The 22,130-nt window shown below is 40.5% G+C and overlaps 1 protein-coding gene and 1 pseudogene across 1 annotated transcript in view; one reads left to right on the top strand and one right to left on the bottom strand.

Moving 5' to 3' along the window:
- Positions 1 to 3,035: 3,035 nt before the first annotated feature.
- EPM2A (EPM2A, laforin glucan phosphatase) overlaps positions 3,036 to 22,130 on the bottom strand; it is a 72,170-nt gene continuing 53,075 nt past the window's right edge. Inside the window, exons 4-5 of the mRNA XM_015592086.2 lie at positions 13,135 to 13,376; positions 3,036 to 5,344 (exon numbers count right to left, since the gene is read on the bottom strand). Of these exons, the coding sequence (XP_015447572.1) occupies positions 5,067 to 5,344; positions 13,135 to 13,376 (520 nt within the window). The 3' untranslated portion in view covers positions 3,036 to 5,066. The remainder of the gene's footprint in view (positions 5,345 to 13,134; positions 13,377 to 22,130) is intronic.
- On the top strand, positions 6,259 to 6,402 carry LOC112482649 (annotated as a pseudogene).

Raw genomic sequence — 22,130 nt, 5'->3', positions numbered from 1 at the left:
ACCCTCTGAAACCTAGTAGAAGCAAATATAAAACATATATTCTTTAAATGACATAAGAAATCATAATACGTTTTGATGCCATAAATTATGAGAAAATAAATACTATTTTTAAGATAAGAATTACATATTGGTGGTGTACCAATTACAATGCCTTTAGCTGTAAGCAATGAAAAACCCAACTCCACTTGGCTTAAACACAGACAAATATGTAGTTAAACACAACCAGAAGACAAGAAGTTGGGAGGATCTCAGGGTCAACTTATCTAGAAGCTGCAAATCCAGTTCTCTTTTCTGTATCCTTTCATGCTGGCTCGGTTCTGAGGCTGGTAGGGAGATCATTCCACTAGCCTGGATCACATATCTACACAAAACCTCCACCATAGCAAGAAAGGGCATCTCTTTCTGTTGTTCTTTTTTTAAGAATGAGAAAACTTTACCCAGAAGCTCCCAGAAATTCTTCATGTAACTCACATGTTTTTTCCTGAACTAAATCTCCATCACAAGGGAAATGCTTGATCTTGCTCAGCTCCAGTTTCCTGAACCAAGGATGAGAGGGTTTTCTGTCAGCATTTTTCCCATCTCAGTAACATTGTAGTTGTGGCCTGACATCAGGCTAAATCTGTAAAAATGGAAAACTCTACGCATTCTGGTCTTTTCTTCCAACTTTCTAATCTCTTCAAATCTGCCTGCTTTAATCACGCTCTATAGTCTTCGGGAAGTTGTTTTCGGTACTGTTATGGTTTGAATTGTGTCCTTCAAAATTCATATGTCGAAGTCCTAACCTCTGGCACCTCCGAATGTGACCTTATTCATAAATAAGGTCTTTGCTGATGTAATTAGTTAAGGTGAGAGAGAGAGAATCAATCATGTGAAGATGAAGGCAGAGGTCAGAGAGATGCTCTTGAAAATCAAGGAATGTCAAAGATTGCCAGGAAACCACCAGAAACTAGGTGAGAGGCCTGCAGTGGATTCTGCCTCACACCGCTCAGAAGGAACCAACCCTGCCGATACCTTGATCTTGTGCTTCTTGCTTCCAGAACTGTGAAACAATAAATTCCTGTTGTTTAAGCCACCCATTTGTGGTAGTTTTTTACGGCTGCCCTATCAAACTAGTACATGTAGTGAGTGTGCCCAGAGTCTATACAGGTGGTTCATTAGGAGCTTACTCTACTAAATCTTACTCACTTTAGAACAAGTTCATGTTTTTTCTATGCCTCTAGTTTTCTTATCTGTAAAATAAGGATAATATCTACTTCATAGCATTGCTGGGAAGATTAAATCAGCTGAAGAATGTAAAACCCTTAGAAAACAACACATAAAACATGTATGTTTTTAGTAGTTATTAGCTATTCTTACCCTTCACTCATTGAACTACATGTCGGATTCCATTATAGGTACTCTAGGCGCATCATCAAATAAAACAAATATAAATTCTTACCTTTATGAAGTTTACACTGCAGTGAGAGAGAGCAGACAGTAAAACAAGTAAATTATGTAACATATTGGCCAGTAATAAGTTCCATAAAGAGAAATGAAGCAGAGAATGGAGGAAAGGTGAGTGGGGGGTATGGAAATTTTTAGTAGCGTGGTCACGGGAGGCGGTTTGGGCGTAAGACACGTGAATAGCTGGGAAGAGCATTCCAGGCAGAGAGAACAGCCAGCGCCCTGAAGGAGGAGCCTGTCTGGAATACTCAAAGAGCAAGCCGGCCTGTGTGGCTAGAGCAGAGGGAGGCAGAGGCAGTAGGAGACGAGGTCAGAGACCTAATAAGGGACCAGGCTGTGTCGGTCGTTGGACGGCTCTGGCTGTTACCCTGAGTGACACGGCAAGTCACTGGAGGCTTTGAACACGGGACTGATGTGATCCGACGTATACTTCCACAGGACCACACCAGCCAGCGTGCGCGAGTACACATGACCGTGGTAGGGGCTGAGGGACAGGGAAGGGCAGAAACAGGGAGACGACTTAGGCAGCTATTTCTGAAGTTCGGTCTAGAGAACGCTAACCGGGCTCTATCCAGGATCGTTCTGTGGAGGAAGTAAAACACAGTTAGGCTGCAGATATTTGGACAGGAGAGGTGACAGATATTCCTGATGCATTAAATGTTACGTGTGGAAGGAAGAGAGGAGTCAAGAATGACTCTGAGGTTTGGAACCTGGGCAACTGGAAACTGAGTTGGGAGAGACTATGGGAGTAGCAGGTAAGGGAAGGGGAAAAGCAAAGTTGCTGTTGCTGTCGCTCGTCCTTTTCCCCTTATTATCTTGCCGCTGTTAGCGTTTTAACAAGAGGTCGCTTCATCAGCCTTTCCCCCTTATTCTTAGTCCCATCTGCTACCGATTTTTTTTCCGAGTGGATAATGAGCCACGGCACAGCCCAGCCTCTCACTTGGTCAGCGCATCACACCTGGCTGGCCCTTCTCCTGCTGTGGTGAATGCCTGGCACCACCGTCCATCCTGGGAACGTGACCGTGATGCTCCTGTTTCTACAGCCACACCTTCCTTCTCAATCCTTCCAATACTATCTCCATAAAAGGAAACACCTGCTTCTTCCTCTTTTGGAAATTTCACTTCGCTTTTCCTCATTTTAGCCATTTTTCTTCCTCTTCCTCCCATTTCCATTAATCCTCCCACCAATTCTCTCTCACTAACAACCCGTCCGCTCTCGCTGCCATGAATTCTCCAGTGACTCCTCAGCACAATCCTAAATCTCCTGACTGATCTTCCTAGCTCATCCCTTTCCTCTGACCCTCAATTAAAACTTCTTGCCACAGAAGAGTCATTTGATGCCTCTGGGTCTTGGTTTGCTCCTTCGAAAAATAAAGGAATAAACGGAGAAAGAAGAAAACACAGTTTGTTCTTCTGGATTTCAGACAAAATTAATAACATTTAAAAAAATCTTGTACACAAAGGTCGTTTTTAATGCTTTTATTTAGCGAAATTTCCAGGTGATTTTGAAATATATTGGACATCCCATTTATTGAAGACGAGAGGGTTTATTCCAAAACTTTCTTTAATCGCCATAAAATGATTTTGCCTGCTAGAGCAAAAAGGAAAAAATCCACCCAAAGAGGTTTTTCTGTAGTAGAAATTATACAACTGGACTTCTTAGACATTAAGGAAATTCAACACACACACAACACACACACACGTACATAATTAGAAATATTGCATTTTTTTAAGATTAAATTTTACATAACACATGACTATAAAGAGATTAATACAATAGTTATCTCTAGTTATTTTTGGCAAGGGAGCTGGACTTCATATTATTCAATCCTGGTTTATAAACGTAACTTTGTAAAATTGTAAGAGAAATGTGTCTTGTCCAGCCTTCTCTGCCCAAATCAAATGTCCTCTCCCCTGAGTCTCACAGTTATTAAACATCTTCTCCTCCTCTGAACTTCACTGGGACCCACTTTCCATCCTTCTTATCCCCTACACTTCCGAAATCAGTCTCTAATATCTATCGATAAATATTTATGGAAGAAAAGAAGGAGCAGAAAATCCAATAAGCATTGTAGTTTAATAGGAAAAGTATGGGGTTTGAGTCAGACAAACCTAGCTTTGTATCTCGTTTCATCTGTTTACTCACCATGGGATCCTGGACAGTTGATTTAACCTCTCTAGGCCTAGTTTCCTCGTCTATATAGTGGAGATAATGAAACATCACTCATAGGGTACTGCCAAGATTAAACTGGATAAGATCGTAAAGCACCCTGCACAAAAGAAGTACCCAATAAAAGTTACTTCCCCCTCCCCTATTCTAGCATGTCATTCACAGTTCCATCCTGCATTATACTTGATTAAACATGGGGCTGTTTCCAGGCTATGAGCTTTTTAAAAGCAAAGCCTTGTTCATTTTTGTGTTTCCTGTAGAATCTAGGGTAAGGTAGGGACTTGCATATTCTGGAGCCACAGTAACAGTGCATTGTATTAAACTGAGTGTGGAACCAGGATCGTTCCCAAGCTGTGAAACAATTTTCTATGAATTTGGATTCTTTGGGCTTTTTTGGTAATGTGACTCCTCTTGTGAGTTATGGCTGAGGCCACTTTGGCCTTGAGACAGTCCACCACGTTTTAAAATAAGTGGTACAAAATATAACTACTTTCCTAAATTCTTTGGCAACTGATCAGAACACTGTTCCATTTCTCGCCATAGAAACTGCTGCAGAAACATCGACCTTACTCTGAGAGAGGGAAACGGAATGCACTCCCGTTTGCTGGCAAAGCAACAAGTTGTGTTGAAAAAGCACTGAGTGCACCTCCAGCTCGTCTCTGACTAGCCGTAAGGCCTTGGACAAGCGTCTACGCTCATGGAGCCTCAATTAAAACAGAGAGATAATAACTCCGCTTTGGGGGTCACGCAAGGTTATGGGTAGATAAGGAAGGTGATGCCTTAGAATAGACTCTGATAACTGAAACAGGATGCAAAAACAAGGTCTAGAAAGCCATCGATTTGGGTCATGTTGAGTTCTTACTTTGCCATAGTCCAGACTTCCACCTTTACTTCCTTCTTCAGCAACTGACCAGCTCTCATTTTATAATTTTAGCAGAAAATTTGCATGTGTGGATGTGTGTCTGTGTGTGTGTACACATACGCACACAGACACACACCCACGAGTGATGAAATCTACACAACTCCCTGCGTTTTCTTCTGCACGACACATTACAAGGCAGCAAGAAAGTGCAGGCATCAACTCGTAACACAATAAACGCAGTGTCTGTGAAGCAGAGGGCTGGTCCGCTTGCAGGCAGCACAAACTGCATGCATTACCTTTCTGTCTGATGCTAGCACAACATGGCACAGCCCAGCTGCATGTGGCCTCTTCTCCTGTGTCATTCACAACTTCCTTTGTAAAATATTTCAAAGACAATACAGCTCGACCAAAGCATAATGGTAAGTCAGCCCCAGACTAAAGGAGGCGGGTTGAGGTGAGAAGCCAGCAACCATTCTCTTTAGGTAACACCTTTGTTTCTAGATCATTGTACTACTGTCACCCCCAGGCTTCCTAAGAAAATTGGGATGCAACGTGTATTAACACTGATTCGGTTTCTCCTTTCCTGGGCAATTACACACTGCATATGGAAGAACGCACCTTCCCAAATTTCTGAAAAAAATCTTCTTCTGCCTGTGCCAAGGCGTCTTCATCGATGTACACAGCCGGCCTTTTGGCCATGAGAAAGTACTGCACCTTCCTCAGATTCCAGCCCATCACGTACTGGAGCCAGCCGCACACGGCCGCGGTGGACCGGCCTACGCCCGCGTTGCAGTGAACGTACACGGTGTGTCCATTCTCGAGCAGAGCGTGCAGCAGACAGACCGCCTGGGGCAGCATCTGTACTCGGCCTGGCATTGAGAAAGCACAGCACAGACACGTGAATAATGAAGCCCCAATCTCGCCGCTGATGATCCCTCCTCCCGCGCACCGTGAAATCGCTGCGCTCTGCCGGGAGAGGCCGGGATGACAGAGCCTGCTTCATTCCTTTGTTTTGAAGGAAAAGGTGAGACAGTATCAAAACCTGCTAATAAAAAAGTGGAAAGGGCGCTGCAGAGGCGACGGGTCAGCTCCGTGCCGTTGCTTGGTTTGGCTGCTCCTTTGAGTGACTTCTGCCTCGGTGACAATTTCCTTTCAAAGAAAAAGTTCACCATTGTCTATCATCAGAAGAATGGATTTTTACACCTATCAGAACGGTTTGTACAGATCCAGCAGAGGTTTAGAGGATTTCAAAGAGAACCTGACAGGTCCTGTCACCTGAATTTCCTTTAATCCAAAAGGATCTTCCAGGTAAATGTAAAATAGAATTAGTCCATATTGATTAAAGGAGTCAATCTTATTCATTCAACGTATGCTAATTTTCATTTGTCCAATGGAATGGCAAACTTATTAACTGATACACGTGCGATAATCAATTGTTCATTCATTCCCTGTGTGCGTGAAAACGGATTCGGTTTCTCCTTTCCTGGGCAATTATGATTATACTGTGATTATAGTTACTGCAGCTTCGTGAATACCATTTCCATTATTAGATGACTCACATGTCTTCTCATCACACTGAGCAAGGACATGCACAGTGTGCCACCCCCCTGCATCTTAGTGGAGGGGATCCCCTTAAAACCACCTCCTGATACCAGGAGTTTCTTCTGCTCACAGGTTCTCAGAGCAAAGATATTTAGTGGATTTGAGGGAGAGGGGTGGAGGATGATCAGTGTAAATTACCTCAAGAAGGGATGAAAGAGGGAAACTAAACTGGGTACCTATTGTCTATGGCCATGCCACCCTGAACAAGCCCGATCAATCCCATCTGAAGCCCGATCGATCCCATCTGATCTCAGAAGCTAAGCAGGGTCGGGCCTGGTTAGTACTCGGATGGGAGACCACCTAGGAAGACCAGGTGCTGTAGGCGTAAAAAATAAAAAAATAAAGGATTGTAAGCTGACAAGGTCCTTGTAATCTGTGAGGTCAACCGAGGGTTGCCTTGCCTAAAATAAATAAATAAACAAACAAACAAACTGGGTACCTATCATTTGACATTCTCTAGCTGCTCCCTGTCCTCAACCACATGGAGATAACAATGGCCTTGGAAGTGTCCTCCGCAGGCCACAGCTTCACAGCGCCAGCCCCACTGGATGACTAGAGAGGGGGGAAAGCCCCCTCCCTCACAGGAAGCCACTGCAGATCTTCACTGAGGCCCAGAATTCTCCCCCACAGAGCCACTCGGGTAAGTTTAGACTTCCGTTTGTAGATGCCCTCTTTGACACATGGAGATCGGGTGTCAGCGCCTTAGAAAGACAGATGTTACCAAAGACCCCGCGGGGGCTAGACTCCCTCTCAGGTATCTCTCCGCCCAGGAGAGATGGAGGAGGAGGGTCTACCTTAGCTTCAGACCCACCCTGCTGGGAGATACCAGCAGCACATCCACACGGAAGCCAGGATAATATGCTAACTTGCTGCTGCTGTCCTGTTCATCCCTCTTACTACAGGATCTAAAGCCACGGGCCCCACACAGCAGTTTAGAGACTTTTTTAACTGGAATTCCTTTAGGCAGCGCATACAGTGCAGGTTCCTGAGGCTCCAACTCTCCCGAATGCCTGCTGCCTGCCTGGTCCCTGAAGGCATCTGAGACACAGCGGCTCCTACGTGTCACCTGATTTCTGAGCATCCAGACTGTAATTGATTTACACCCCTGTGCTTGATTTGGGGGTGATCCGAGGCCACAGCTGGGTGAACCATGGCACCTTCCTAGAGGGACCAAAATATCACTGGAGCTGTAACAAAGTATAGGACATCATATGTACCAGAGAGATATCTCACTGTGCGCCTCAAGGAGAGTCTTGTGTGGTTGGTTCACTATTTGAGTTGGGAGATCAGGGGAGGCAAAACCTCCAAGGTAAGCTTGAGCGACCCTGCTGACAGAACGAGGCCGGCTCAGGCGCAGGGCTTCTGCCCCGCTGGGTGGGGGCTGGAGGTTTTCTCCTAGTGACACTGCTGAGTAAGGGGTTCGGCTGGTGGACCCAGGAAGCTGGCGTTCTTCCTGCTCCTTTCTGCTCCACCACTTGTCAAGTTCCCTGTTCATAGCTACCTCTCCAACTACCACGGACACTGCCAGGAAATAAATAGAAGTTTTTTTAAAGTGGATTTTCATCCAAATGCCAAGTATCCAAATAGACTGCCATAGCCGTCTGCAGTAGGTGCTGCAGGAGTCAGCGTCCCAGCTCTTGGTGCTCAGCCTTTGCTGCGTCAGTGTAGCTGGCCCACCCAAGCCAAGGCTTATGTGACCCCAGCAGGTTCGCTTCCCTGACCTGCTCTCAGCCAGACATTCAACGAGGAAGAGTCTGCACCAAATGACACACACATCTCCCCGCTTCCTTTTTAATCTGTAAAAGATTCTTCAAGAGGCATGCAGACAGTTTAGAAGTCGAAAAGAGATATGCGTTAGTCTGAGGTTTGTGATCTCTGGCACGTAATCCTGGGAGGGAAATGTCAGCTGCCAGGTGCCCAGAGGCTCCCAGTTTAAAGGCAGGTTTCACACACCCGTGGACTCCTTGAATCACTTCGCCATCCCACTTAAGAACTATCAAACAAGTAGTTAAATAACATTAAGAATGACTACATAATAAAAAGGGGCACCAGAGAAGTGGTGGGTCCAGGATACCTACCCGTCTCAGCCTGGCCTCAGCTGGATCTCCAAGGATTTCACATCACCCCATTTTAATGACAACTCACTGAGCCCTTTCTACCTGCCAAGTGCTGTTCTAAGCACTATGCATGCAACAGCTCTTTTACAATCACCTCTTAGCAATTGTAAGGTTGGTGCTGTCATCCTCAGTTATATCTGAGGAAACTGAGGCACGGAGATTTTCCCGAGGATATTCCCTAATGGCCACTCAAATCCAGCGAGGCAGACTCCCAAACCTCTGGTCTTTCTGGATCTTTCTACTACTGTCCTTCCAGAACCTGCATGGTCAATGGTACTTGCTAGACCTCATGCTGTCAATGTGAATTTTCAGTCACTGTACCCCACTTGCCTAAGCCATGCTCTGCTTTCACCCCTGTGTGAGAATAACACACTGCCAAGAGTTTAGCGCCTCTGCCCCGACCCTAGAGGGGCCATGTGTGCCTAACGTGCCCACGTCCCTCGACTTGAAAACCCATTCTAGGGAGCCTGAACTAATATAGAGCCCACCAAGGAATAAAAAGAGCGCCCCCGAGAACAAGGCTTGCACAATAAAGCCAGTGTCAACCAGAGCCCTAACTTTTACATCTTATACATTTAGGCTCCATATGGGAACTTAATTTGATAAAAAGCTTTCATTCTTAAAAGCAATAATACCTCAAGGCAAGACAGAAATGAAGTTTGTTTTTTTTTGTTTTTTTTTTTTTAATGTAAAATAGTCTAAATTTTAAATTTGAATTAGTTGGCAACTAAGTTGAAAATCTGAAACCCTGTGCAGGTCCGATAAAACACTCCACCGTCTGTGATTCTTACTTTGGAATTTAAAACGGGCCTTGGCTCTCACTAGATGCTCAAAAAAACATTTGTTAAGCACACGAATTAAAACAAAATAAAACAAAACCCAATAATACTGATTTGACCTGGGACACGACTAGACCCCTCTCATCTAACTTCTGGTCCCACCTCCTCCAGGCTAATTTAACTCTGAAATGATCAAAAGCTTCCTGAAAGCATGACATGAACAAGCAAAAGTGGTTACAAGGAGGACAAGGGTACAATGGGCAGCCTGAGACATTATGGCCTGAAATAAATGGGGGAAGGGGAGGCCCTAAAGACAGGATTAACCTAAGGGTGACCCTGAAAATCTTTCCACCTTTCCAACATGTGCACACATACACATATCTCCCCTGTCTTAATCCAGGGGCAGATTTGTGGCCGAATATACTATTATTCTATTTGAATTCATCTTCTTTTCTACCTCTGCAATGTAATATACATAAGGTTCATATTATCTTTAACATCCTTTGGTAGAAACTGAAGGACGTGAGACTAATACTCTAGTCCCAACTTTGTGATTTTCAAAACACTTTCATATCCATCATCTTAGTCCACTGTTATAATCCTGTAAGGCAGACATTATTATCCCCATTTTCGAAATGCAGAAACTAGCCCGCCCCGTATCACACACCCACGCGGTCATGACAAGGCTCAAAACAAGAAGCTGTGGCTCCAAGGTCAGTGTCTTTGCCTCCTGGCAGAGCTGGATTCAGTGTATTCAGTCAGAGAAAATAACTCAGACGGTGACAACAGAGGGGTAGCTGAGGACTCGGCAGCACATTAACCCATTTGGGAGACCAGGGCAGACCATTGGTTACTCAAGCACTGCCCTGGCAGAGGACAAAACACAACCAAAGTCCTTCCTGTGTGAAGGAAAAGTAGATCTCAATCAAAAGATTTGCTTTTTTTCCAGGTGAATGCTAGATTTGGGAGCTTTTTATGTCTTAGGTGAAAGACACAAACCGAAATTATTTAAAAAGAAAGAAAAAACCTAATCAACCCCTCTGCCTATGACAAAATGTACAAGATAAGGATCGATGGCACAATTGATTGTAACAGGTCTGTGACAACCAGCGGTGACAGTCAGACCTAACAAACTGTCTTCTTTCTCAGACTTTATCTGACAGCATTATGCTGCAGCTGAAAACACATCCAGATGGATTTTTCTCTGGAGTTCTAAAAATATTCAGCAGAATCAATCTATATGTTCACTGTGCTAATACTGTGAGTCACATAGATTGATCTATTGGTCAAAAATTCCTTAGCAACTCCAGAATGGCCATTAACCCTTTGATCACTCCCCAGGTTATGCTGAACCAAAGAATCTCTTTATCTCAAATCATGAGATTTGGCCTTTTTCAAGTGGGAGCTTTCATTTTGCTGTCATTTCGTATTGTTAAACTGCCTCAGTGTGAAAGATGCTCCACTGTTATGACTGGGACAGGGTGACTCTGTGACCCCCTCCCCCCAAAAATTTTAATACAACTACAGTGGGTCTTTGGGGATAGTTTTCCCTTAGGCTTCTCTGCATACCTCAAACTATCATGCAAATTTTCAATTAGTCAGCAGGGACTTCAGCAATCAATGCATGGGTGAAATGGGGTGCTTGCATACTTATTTCAACTTCTCCGAGCCTCATCTCACATAGTAATCTAATTGGATAACAATGCTATAAAACCAGAATCAAAGAAGCGAAAATTCAAATGCTCTCTGGAAGCTAAAGACACACTATCCTAACAGTTTTCTCTGTTTTGAAACCAGAGAAACAAGCTGGACAGGGACAAATAAGATCTAGATTCAACCAGTTCTCTTCTGTGCAAATAACAGTTTGGGTTTTTTTTCCCCTTGAAAAAAGACAAAGTTCTTGTGACTAAATCAAGCTCCTTGTATCAGCGTTACCTAGAGGAATAACCAAACTATACCCTCCTTAAGGAAAAATATTATGCCTCCTCCCCAGTGACAGTTCAGTTCAGATACAGACCCACAAAGACGTCCAGCCTGGCCAGGAGGACCACCTGAGATTCATAAAGAGCCAAGACAGCCAAGGTCCTGGCAACCTGTCATTCTCGAGGTCTTTCTTCCCCATCCACATTTTGAACTACAGACTATGGGGAGACACGGTACCTCTTTGGAAACTTGCAACTTTGCCAGTTTCCAGCTGATAATGACTATGATGGATTGAGAGTGTGGCGGTCTGTAGAACGTGCGTGAATCGTCATGTGAGCAGGTATGGTGTCTGGAGCAATGTTCTGAGTCTGACTGCCTGTGATGAAATCCAGGCTGTGTCTCTGCTCTTTACCTTGTCCAGGTTATTGAACTTTTTTGTACTTCGGTTTCTTCCTCTGCAAAATAGAGATTAACTACAACATATCCTCAGACTTTTATTGTGGGAAATAAATGAATTAATGCATGCAATTGCTTATAAGACTATTTTATACATAATGCACTTTTGGGGGAAGGAGGCGGATGATAGAACGTTTCCTCTTTAGGCATCGCCACCTTCCTTCTTTCCCCAAGAATAGCCATTTGGCCAAACTCCCTTAACCTGTGCCATTTTCATAGCTCTCTGCTGCCCCCTGCTGACATCTAAGTAATATTCTTAGTGTCACTTGGTTCCTTTGGCTTTAGGTTATTCCGTTTCTTTTCTACGAAGACCCTATTCTACAACCAGGCTGAAATACAGATTATTCCTCTAAAATCTCATGCCTCTGTGACTCAGCTTATGCTGTTCATCTAGCTGGCAGGCCCTTTTGCCCTCACATTGACCTGCATGCCCACTTCAAATGCCACAACACTCATGTTCCCTCTACAGAAGGTGCTCCTCCCACACCACAATTCCCCTAGGGCACATGACTCATTTTTCTCTGCACTGCAGTTAGTTTGGGACTAGTCTTACTGCCTTTTACCATTTAAATCAAAACAATGCCCTGTTTTTCTCTGTAACCCCGGCAGCACCCAAGTCACACCATAATTTTCTCTTCACGAAGACATGCCCAGCCCGTACTTGTGCAATAAATGCAGCCTCACTATTACCACTCTACCCAGAGCTGCGTTATCTTTCTCATTCTCTCTCATTTTAGCATTGCAGTAACCTCCTAACTAACATCCCCAGACCCAGTCTGAGACCATCCCAATCCGTTCTCTACATTGCAATCAAGGTGCACTTTTAGAGGAAAAAACAAAACAACAAAACAAGCAGTTACTTTGGCATCTCCTGGCCTCCCACTCTTTCAACTGCTTCTCACTGCTTTCAGATAAAGTCTAACGTCCTCATTGTGACCCAAATCCTGTAAGCCTCGCTTCCCTCATTCTCTTCAACCTGCGGCCACACTGGCCTCCTTCCAGTTCCTACAACCCTCTATGCTCTCCTGCAACCGGGGTTCATCGCAAGCTGCTCTCCCTGCCAGGGAACTTCTTTCCCACCTCACCCCCAACACCAACTCTTTCTTCAGATCTTAATTCAAACATTATTTCCCAAGATCGCCCTCCCTGACCCCACTTCCTAGGTCCAATTTGCCTGTGCATGCTCTCATAGCAATGTCTATGTATCTTTCTAACAACAACAAAAAACCTCATCATAGTTTTAAATTTCTATTTGTAGTCATTTGATTAATGCTTGTCTTCCTTATAAGATTATAAGCTCCTTGAGGAGTTATGCCTGCCTTAATTCATTGTTGTATTCCCAGCCACCAGCAGAATGCCACACACACAGTAGATACACAATAAATATACGTTTAATGAATAAACAAATCAAAAGACCCATGTTAAATAGAATTTTAGCCAAGGTGTCAAAAGATATATTAAACCTTTATCTTTATTCAATATCTATCATCCATAATTAGGTCAATTATAGACAGAAAGGTAGGTAGATAGGTAGATATGTAGTTAGGTAGGTAGGTAGGTAGCATGAGAGGGACAGAGGGGGTAGATAGGTAGATATGTAGTTAGGTAGGTAGGTAGCATGAGAGGGACAGAGGGAGGTAGATGATAGATAGATAGATAGATAGATAGATAGATAGATAGATAGATAGATAGACAGACAGACAGACAGGCAGATAAGCAGATAGCAAGAGCTTCTCTGAAATGTATTCTACAAGGAGCCAGAAAGATTCTTATGACGCTTACCTTCAGTGCTCATATCTGGTGTCGGCATCCAGATGTAGACCAAGCCTTCTTCCTTGTATAGCTTAATCATAGTGTCTGGAGTCATGGGTTCTGGGTAGCGGTTACAGCCTGAGGAATTCTGTACAATATCCCATTCGGTCTGGAAATTCATTACAGCTGTAATTCCCAATTCGTGCTTCAGTTTGATGGTTACATGTTCCACTTGGCGAGGGCAGCTACCCAGCCAGATATTTGGTAGAATTCTAGTGATAATATATGGAGATCAGAGTTGCTGTATACAACATGTAGCATTAAAATGCGATTAACCTTTAAATCTGGCACAGGAACAACTGTATAAAGAATATGAGCACCACTATTATTGAAAGAAAAAAAAAAACTGGGGAAACGATTCAATTAACTAGAATGCCAGAAAATAGGCATTAGCAAGCCAAATCTAACAATATATAAAAATAGGTCTACCAAGTTATACTTACATGTGGTTCGACATTAGGAAACCAACCAACATAAATACTGACAAATTATTAAAAAAGCAAAAGTCCTATAGTTATAGTAATAAATTCTGGAATACATTTGCTAAAATTCAGCAATCATTTCTGTATAAAACTCTATATAAAAATTTCAAATATTATGAGACCTTTTAAACATGTTGAATACCAGAAACTAACAATATTCTTTTAAATAAAATCAAAGTAAAGATTCTTTCCATTAGTATCTAATGTTCTATGTTTCCTCGATGCTACAAGCTAACTAGAAGGAAATATAACTACCTATTAAAAAAAAGAAAACATTATTTTTTCAAGTATGATTCTGTATCTGAATATTCTAATTCAGGGGCCAAATCTTGAGAATCACTCTCTAAGAGACTCAACTACAAAGAATTGAAAATATTAAAGGTAAGATATCTGGATGAGGGAAAATATAGAAAAATTAAACAATTTTTCTCTGTACTTGTAATAGCCAGGTAGAAATGATGTGGGGTGTGGGGTATGGGGTGTATGTGTATGGGGGGCGGAATCTCATTTAAAAATTATCAAATTTAAAAAAATTATCAAAATTAAAAAAAATGTAGAAATACATTTAACTAGAAAAAAACTATGAAATATTTTTGAAGGACATTAAAACAACAACAAATAAATAGACACACTGTGATACTGTGATTTAAAATACGAAATATATATTTGGTTTTCCTCCCTGGTTCTGGCACAGAGCTCCTCCGAAAACCTTTGGAATTTCTCAAGTGTTGGGAGACATGAAAGTGGCTTTTATTATGTTAATAATGTGACTTTGGAGAGCACATAAGGATGCTGGCTGGTTACCAGGAGACTCAACCATGTGATTAGAGGGTTGGAACTTTGGTCCCACCCTGGACCTCCTGGAGGGAATAGGGGATGAAGGTTGAATCATACATAACTATTTAAAGAAGCTTCCATAAAAAACCTAAAAAGACAGGTTTCCAGAGCTTCTGGGTTGCCAATCACGTGGAGACTGGAGACAGTACTTGGAAGGGGCATGGAAGCTCTGTGCCCTTTCTGCATGCCTTGCCCTGTGCATCTCTTCCATCTGGCTGTTCCTGAGTTACATCTATTTATAATAAACTGATGGTCTAGTAAGTAAAATGTTTCTCTGAGTTCTGTGAGCTGCTCTAGAAAATTAATCAGACTCAAGGAAGGAGGGAATCATGAGAATTTCTGATTTATAGGCAGTTGGTCAGAAGTATAAGGTAACAGGCTGGACTTGCACTGGCATCTGAAGTGGTGAGGAGGGCCACTAGGGGAGGAGGGTAAGTCTGGTAGGATGGAACCTTAACCCATGGAATCTGATGCTGTCTCTGAGTAGACAGTGTCAGAATTGAGTTGACTCGTAGGACACCATGCTGGTGTCCAGAGAATTGCTTGAATGTGTAGAGGAATCACCCTCTCCACCACATGTTGGAATTGGATCCCAGAACCCAAAAGACATACCATGCTCTTTAATTGGAAGACTTAAATTATAAAATGTAAATATCATAAAAATGTAAATATCTTATGAATTAATATATAAATTTAATGCATATTATAATCTATAGTATACGGTATACATTGCCTTGTTCACCAATTATTTCACATGTGTACACTCCCTCCTGAACTAATGGATACTTTAAATTTTACTTGACTCGCATCACCTAGAACTTCACTAGGTTCACTGGTTCGTTACAAGGCATTTAGACAATATTAGAGAACTCTATCACATTAGAAGGTAGATATTACGGATGCTCACTAGGATGCTCACTGTTCCCAGGTACTCTCTTTTAAGCACATCACATTAGAAGGTAGATATTACGGATGCTCACTAGTGTTCCCAGGTACTCCCTTTTAAGCACGGAGGACTAAACTTCCTCTCTACCTCAGTGTTAGACATCGTCATGTGACTTGTCTTTGTCAATAAAATATGAGCTGAAGTGACATGTGTCACTGCCAGAGGGACATATTTAAGACTGTATGCATGCTTCTCCACTCTCTCTTTCGCTTTTGCAATGATCATGAAAGCACACGTGGATGCCGCGCTGCTGGAAGGCTGAATGTGAAGCTACCTCGGGGAGCACAGCTGCCTTGTAGAGCTAATGGCTTATTGTGTTATGACAATTTTGGCATTGTTTGTTACCACAGCATAACCCGACTTGTTCAGACTAATATAAAGCCTAAATAATTTTTGCTTGAAGTCTCTAATATGCAGGAAAGAAATTGAGCAGATGGACTACACATTTATTTAGTTACTTTCGTTTTGAATTGAGAGCACTCATTCTCAACTAGAAACAATTTTGCTTCCCAGAAGATATTTGGCAATGATCCTGGAGACATTTTTGATTGTCATATGGGGTGGCGCTACTGGCATCTAGTAGATTGAGACCAGGGATGTAACTAAGTGTCCTACATTGCACAGGACAGCTCCCCACAACAGAGAATTACCTCATTCGAAATGTCAGTAATGCAGATGTTAGAAAGCCTTGGTTTAGAGAATAAAAGTGGAATCGAGCTCCTTAGATAGCTGAACAGCATGATAGAATTTTTAGTGTGGTAAAATGGAAAGGGCACTAAACACAAGCCAGAAAAATCTGAGTTCAGATGCCACTTTAGCACAATATTTTTAAAAGCCCTTGGTAGTAACTGTCTCACATTAGGCCAACTTATTTATCATCTCTGAGCCTTTGGTGTGCTCATCTTTAAAATGGGTCTAAAAATAATTCACAGGAATTTTTTTAAGGAATAAACAAAATTATAAAAGGTATTGGAAAAGGACTGACACTAGTGGATGCCCAATAAATGCAAGTGGAGTTTATGTCTAGTTAATATAATTTACTTATTTTAGTAATTTATTCTGTATTGCAATGACTATTCAAATAACTTTTTATTGCTCTGTCTATTCTTCATTTAAATGCTGCAGAGTATAAAATATTCATCCTATTTTTATATGAAATTCAGTAAGTAAAATGCTTTTGGCTGTTGTTGTTCCTTTTGGCTGTTGTTGTTGATGTTAACATAAGGAGCCAACTGACGAATCCTCAAATGTGGTGGATATTACCCATCCTCAATGAAAATATCTTACAAGATCATGCATCATCTTTCTAAAGCTTGAATCCTACTTACCCTCCAGGAGAGGATAAACTAAATTTTTATTTTGCTTGAGTTCTCAGCCTACTGGCTTATTAGGTATTTCCTTGTAAATTATTGAGGATTATTATGGAAAAATAAAGGGAATACAATTTAAAACAAAGAGAAAAGTTAGAAACCCAGGAAAGACTTAATGGTGCTGTCAAGCGGAGCATAAGATCCAAAAGCCTTTTCATCTCTGACCGCAAATACTCAGATGCCCCATTAAGCCCAGTGCACTGAGAGAAGGGGCAGCAATGGGGATGCTTTCAGAGTGGCAAAGAGGTGAGCTTAACCAGAACATTCATTATTTGCAGGAATGGAAACCTCACACCCCTGGGTCACTGCCCCTTCCCTCTGGCTATTGAGTGAGAAGGGACCTACCTCTGTCTAGATGTTCTTCCTTCCATTATCCCTTAAAAATTCCTCTTCCAATAACCTGTTGATGCCTACTAGGTAGCAGTGTTGGGCTGCCATACCTAAACTTTGGGGTTTAACTGAGCATACTAATTAAAATACCCCAGCTGGAAAAGAGGGAAGTAGACACCTCAGTTTAATAACCAGGAAATATAACAATGGATTTTTATTGGCAAAATCTTGAAGTAGACTGGTAAAATATTAAAATAGATGTTCATGATAAGAAAGCTAAATTCTAAACATTATCCAGAGTTCGCTTAAATATTATACTGTCTGTGCGGGTAGCACTTAGTATTTAGCTAGTAAATAAATGTCAAAATAAAGTGGCTAGCATGCAGGATTCACTTAAAGATCAAAGAAGAGTTCATAGAGATATATAAAGTGTAAATTAGAACGTTTGAGCATACAAAGTAAGAAAGCAGAATCAGTATATAAAATCGCATTGTGTTACTTAAAAAGGTGTTATTCTATCATCTCATTCAGCTCTGGTCTTCAAATATATTTAAACTAACTGGGAACCTTAGGAAATTCAGAATAAGTCAAAGACAAACAGTTTCAAAGTTGATACTTTAACATATATATTTTCCACATCAATTTTTCAAGGGAAATAAGCCCTTGAAATGTATACCCACGCACTCTCACATACATATAAACATCAGTCTCTGTAAAAAATTATTTCTAATTTTAGATAATTGGAAATTATCAAAATTTATAATTAATTATAAATTAATTAATTCTTCTTGTTGAAATGCCAGAAATTAGAATCCGTGTTTAAGAAATGAGTATAAAACAATTTCTGAGTTTTTAAGCAAGGTGTTCTGAACCCAGGAGATAGATAACTAAAGATAAATTCTGAAAACAAGCACTGTACTGAGGAATAGAGAATTAAAGTTATAAAGTAAATTTACTGAACCGTTATATGGGATATGGAGACAAAATACTGGGCTTATTAGAAATATACAAATCGATGGATTCTGAATAATCAGCTGAAGTGTCCTTTATATGCATCTTATTTCAATCTGTTGTCTCTAATAGCAGGCGATATATTTCTAGTTATATGATATACTAGAAGTAATAAGATGCATAATGTATTTTCCAAACAGTAATTAACTTTTACTTATCCATTTAAAAAGAGAATAATTTGACACTATTAAAAATCAAATTGCACTCATCTTGTCTTAGTTTTAATCTTCTTTTGGTGTCCATGATACATTAAACAATTTTAAAAATCAGGATTTTTTTTTTAAAGATGAAACTTGCTAAAATGTAAGGAGTAAAAATCTTCTGTAAAGGTAGTTTTAATGAAAGGCATATCGAACTTCAAAGATATAATAAGGGAATAAAAAATATAGCTTATATTGTAAATCACATTGTAAAACTTCCAGAGAATAATTTTATGAATAACTCACTCTCGACCTTAAATTATGTCGAAGCTTTCTGGCAGATTCACCATAGATTATTTGGAAAGGTCAAAGAGAAACCACTGTACTAAATGGTTACTGACGCTCAGCCAACCAAGACCACAAGTTCTCAAACCTGGTTTTGTATTCAAGTCACATATGGTGCTCTTATTAAAACTTCCATTACCAGGGTCTACCCCGCAGATACTCATAAAGTGGCTCTGGAGTGAGGTCTAAAATTCTGTAGATTAGTTTTCCTTAGAAATTAACCAGACTATGTATATTACATATGCAGCCAGATTCCAGAAACTCTAGCCTAGCAGGTCTCATTAAACATGTAGGAGCAGCTTAGATCTTAATACTCTTTTTAGTAGCAGTAAAAAAATATGGATGTGGGAGGACGTGGATTTGCTCAGCTCTACACATGTACATATAAAATTAAGTCCTTACCTTAATCCCAAAATAGTTTCAAGACTGCAAATGATTTCTAGACAGAGTAAGGAATGGGAAACAGTTATGAAAGAGTAGTTTTCAAAATGTGTGCCCGTGTGTTTAATGCATAGTTTCATCTCAAAAGTCAACATTAAATCTACTTCTGAGTCATGACAAATATTTAATATAGTTACATCTATTAAGAATGTACTCTAGTAGAAAAAAAAAATTATTAACTTGGCTTTTGCCTATTGCCACTAAAATTGAACAAGATTGAATTTAAATAAAATCCATCCTAGGAATATTACAACTTGGCTAAAGTTGTAAAATGCATGGCTGAAATTTCTGAAAACTTACTTACTTGGACTGTAAATCGAAATCAATTTCATTCGCTTGAGTGAATCTGGATTTGTGGTTCCAGGTAATCACATCACAGTACTACACCATTTGCTTCACCTGTCAGGCTAGGGCCAGTGGTAAAATGGCTACTGAAGCATAGGAATCAGAGCCGGCTTGCTATATCTCAGCTGTCAACAGAGGCCTCACTGGCAATAATGAGTACATCAGGCAGAATGTGCATCCACGCACTTTGCAAAAGGGTATTGGCAGGAGGAGGGGTGTGGAAAAGACAGGAGATGTCAGGAAACGAGATCATTATATGGGCCCCACATCACAGGTTCTATCACGAATGGCCATGAGAAATGGCAGAATAACCTTTTCCTGAAGGTAAAAATTAGCGTTATTTTCTTGTCCATAGGAAAAAAAAAATAATAAGAAAACCACAGGAATGATGACATCATTGTATAAATATAGGCTTTTGTTTATTTCTTATCACATCAAGAGACCATAACTATTGAAGTGCAATGCCTCTTCTTAGCCACACAAACAAAGCACCGTTTCAAAAATGGAGAAAACAAATTTTGCTGAGGTTCTTTACAAAGAATTTAGGAGCAAAAATGATTAGCACATTTCCTAACTGGAATAACTGTGCTGCATTTATCTTATTTAATATCTTATGGTAAATTCAATATGAAATTAAAAAGTGATCTGGCTCTTAAATAACGGGTAAAGAACCAAAAGTCTAACAGTCTTGTAATTTGGATGTCATTAGTGAGAAAGCAAGAGAAGCATTAAAATCAACCTCCAGTAAGCTCCAAGCTTCATTAGCACATATAGCTCCTTCTGCAGAAAATTTGCCCCCTGGTGTCAAGTTTTAAGTTATTAATGCCAAACTTCTATCTCAAAGGGTACTTGTAACAGACTTCGGCTAAAGCCGAATAACTGCTCGAAGATGAATTCCAATTTAGAGAGTGATATAAATTAACTTCTTTATTAAAAAGTACTTTTATTATAGTTTGCTTATGGGTCATAGACTATAATGTATATATAGCACGTGTTAATTTCTATAAGTGCAGTTGGTTTCTTAGATTTTTTGGATGTGCTGTTATGTACTTTATAACCATGTGAACCAAATGTTTTGACACATGTTCTTTTATTTCCTATATTATAAAATGCCATAGAATTAAATTAATTATGAAGATCTGTTATCGGTTGAATTGTGTTTTCCCAAAATTTCTGTGTTGAAGTCTTAATTCTCAGTACCTCTGAATGTGACCTTATTTAGAGATGGGGCCTCTACAGAGGTAATCAAGTAAAAATGAAGCCATTAGGGTATGACCTACTCCACCATGACTGATGTCCTTATAAGAAGGGGAAATCCGGACACAAATATGTACAGAGAGAAGATAATGTGAGAATAAAAGAAGAAGACAGCCATCTACAGGACAAGGACAGAGGCAGGGAACAGACCTCTCCCTCACAGCCCTCAGAAGGAACCAACCCTGCAGACACATTGATCTCAGAACTTTAGCCTCCAGAATGGTGAGTCAATAAATTTCTGTTACTTTAGCTGCCTACATTGTGACACTTTGTTATGGCAGCCTCAGGAGATGAATATGAGGCTACATATTTGGACTTAGAAAATATACATTCAATCACTCAGATTCTTCAAATATCCATGCATCGGGTCCACTTAAAGTAAAGCATTTTAATAGATATTTTTCACCTTTCATCTTGATGTTTGGAATTCTACAAGTACAACTCACATTTGGTGGTGGTGCCCAAATTGCCCTCTTATACTCAATACTACCCACACTCCTTCCTACGCTCATGTCCTTCAGTCATCATCTGAGCACCTCCAACACGAAGGAAGAGGTGACCAGGACCCCATGGACTATTTGTCTTCCTTCATGATCTAATAACTCAGTTCTAAAGTTCTGAGGTGCCTAGTTTTGATAAATACAGTAGTCTTAGGACTTTTGCTTGGCTTTCAGAGAATGGACCTCAATGGAGTATTGCCTCAAATCTATAAAAGGACAGTCTCTCAGACTCATAACTTCTTAAGACTCTCAGTCTCAGAGAGTTTGGTTTCTTTGTTTTTGTGCATTTATTGCCCTGAAATTTGATTTACATTTCATATTGACAGATTATGGTGGTAAATAAAGCAAGCAGCATGCTTCACTTTCTTAAAGTCCGTCACAAGGTAACTCAAATATTGAGCCAAATAACTAGACTAGCAGCCTCAAATGGTTACCTTGAGACAAACGTCAACAAAATATTCCACTAAAATATCCTCTTGGCATGTTAATTTTGTTTCCAATACTGAGCATTCCTTGAAAATATAAAATGTGATCTTTGATATTTTTCCTCATTATGAACTTAAAAGGATTTGTTTGAAATTAATCACTTGCATAATAAATTAAGAACCACAGAAGATCAAGGAAGTAGTAAAAAATTAAACGTGAATTTTTTTTTCTATTTGTTTTAAAGTCATTCCATCTATTCAATAAATATGTAATGATGTTTGCTTTGTGCCAAGCACTCAACAATCAATAGTGAGCGAGACAAAGTATGCCCTCATTTGAGCCTACATTATTTGAGGAAGACAGGCAATATGCAAATAAATATACAAAACGTATAAAATTTATAAAATTAATTTGTAATGTGCTGTCAAGGACATAAACAGAGAATTAAAATAGAGAACCACAGGGCAGCTAGACTTCAGATAAGACAATCAGGAAGGTCCTCTCTGAAAAGGTGACATTAAAGCTAAAACCTGACT

The sequence above is a fragment of the Pteropus alecto genome, unplaced genomic scaffold (assembly GCF_000325575.1).
Source record: "Pteropus alecto unplaced genomic scaffold, ASM32557v1 scaffold185, whole genome shotgun sequence".
Taxonomy (NCBI): domain Eukaryota; kingdom Metazoa; phylum Chordata; class Mammalia; order Chiroptera; family Pteropodidae; genus Pteropus; species Pteropus alecto.
The sequence above is the reverse complement of the archived record's forward strand: the minus strand, read 5'-3'. Positions and strand labels throughout refer to the sequence as shown.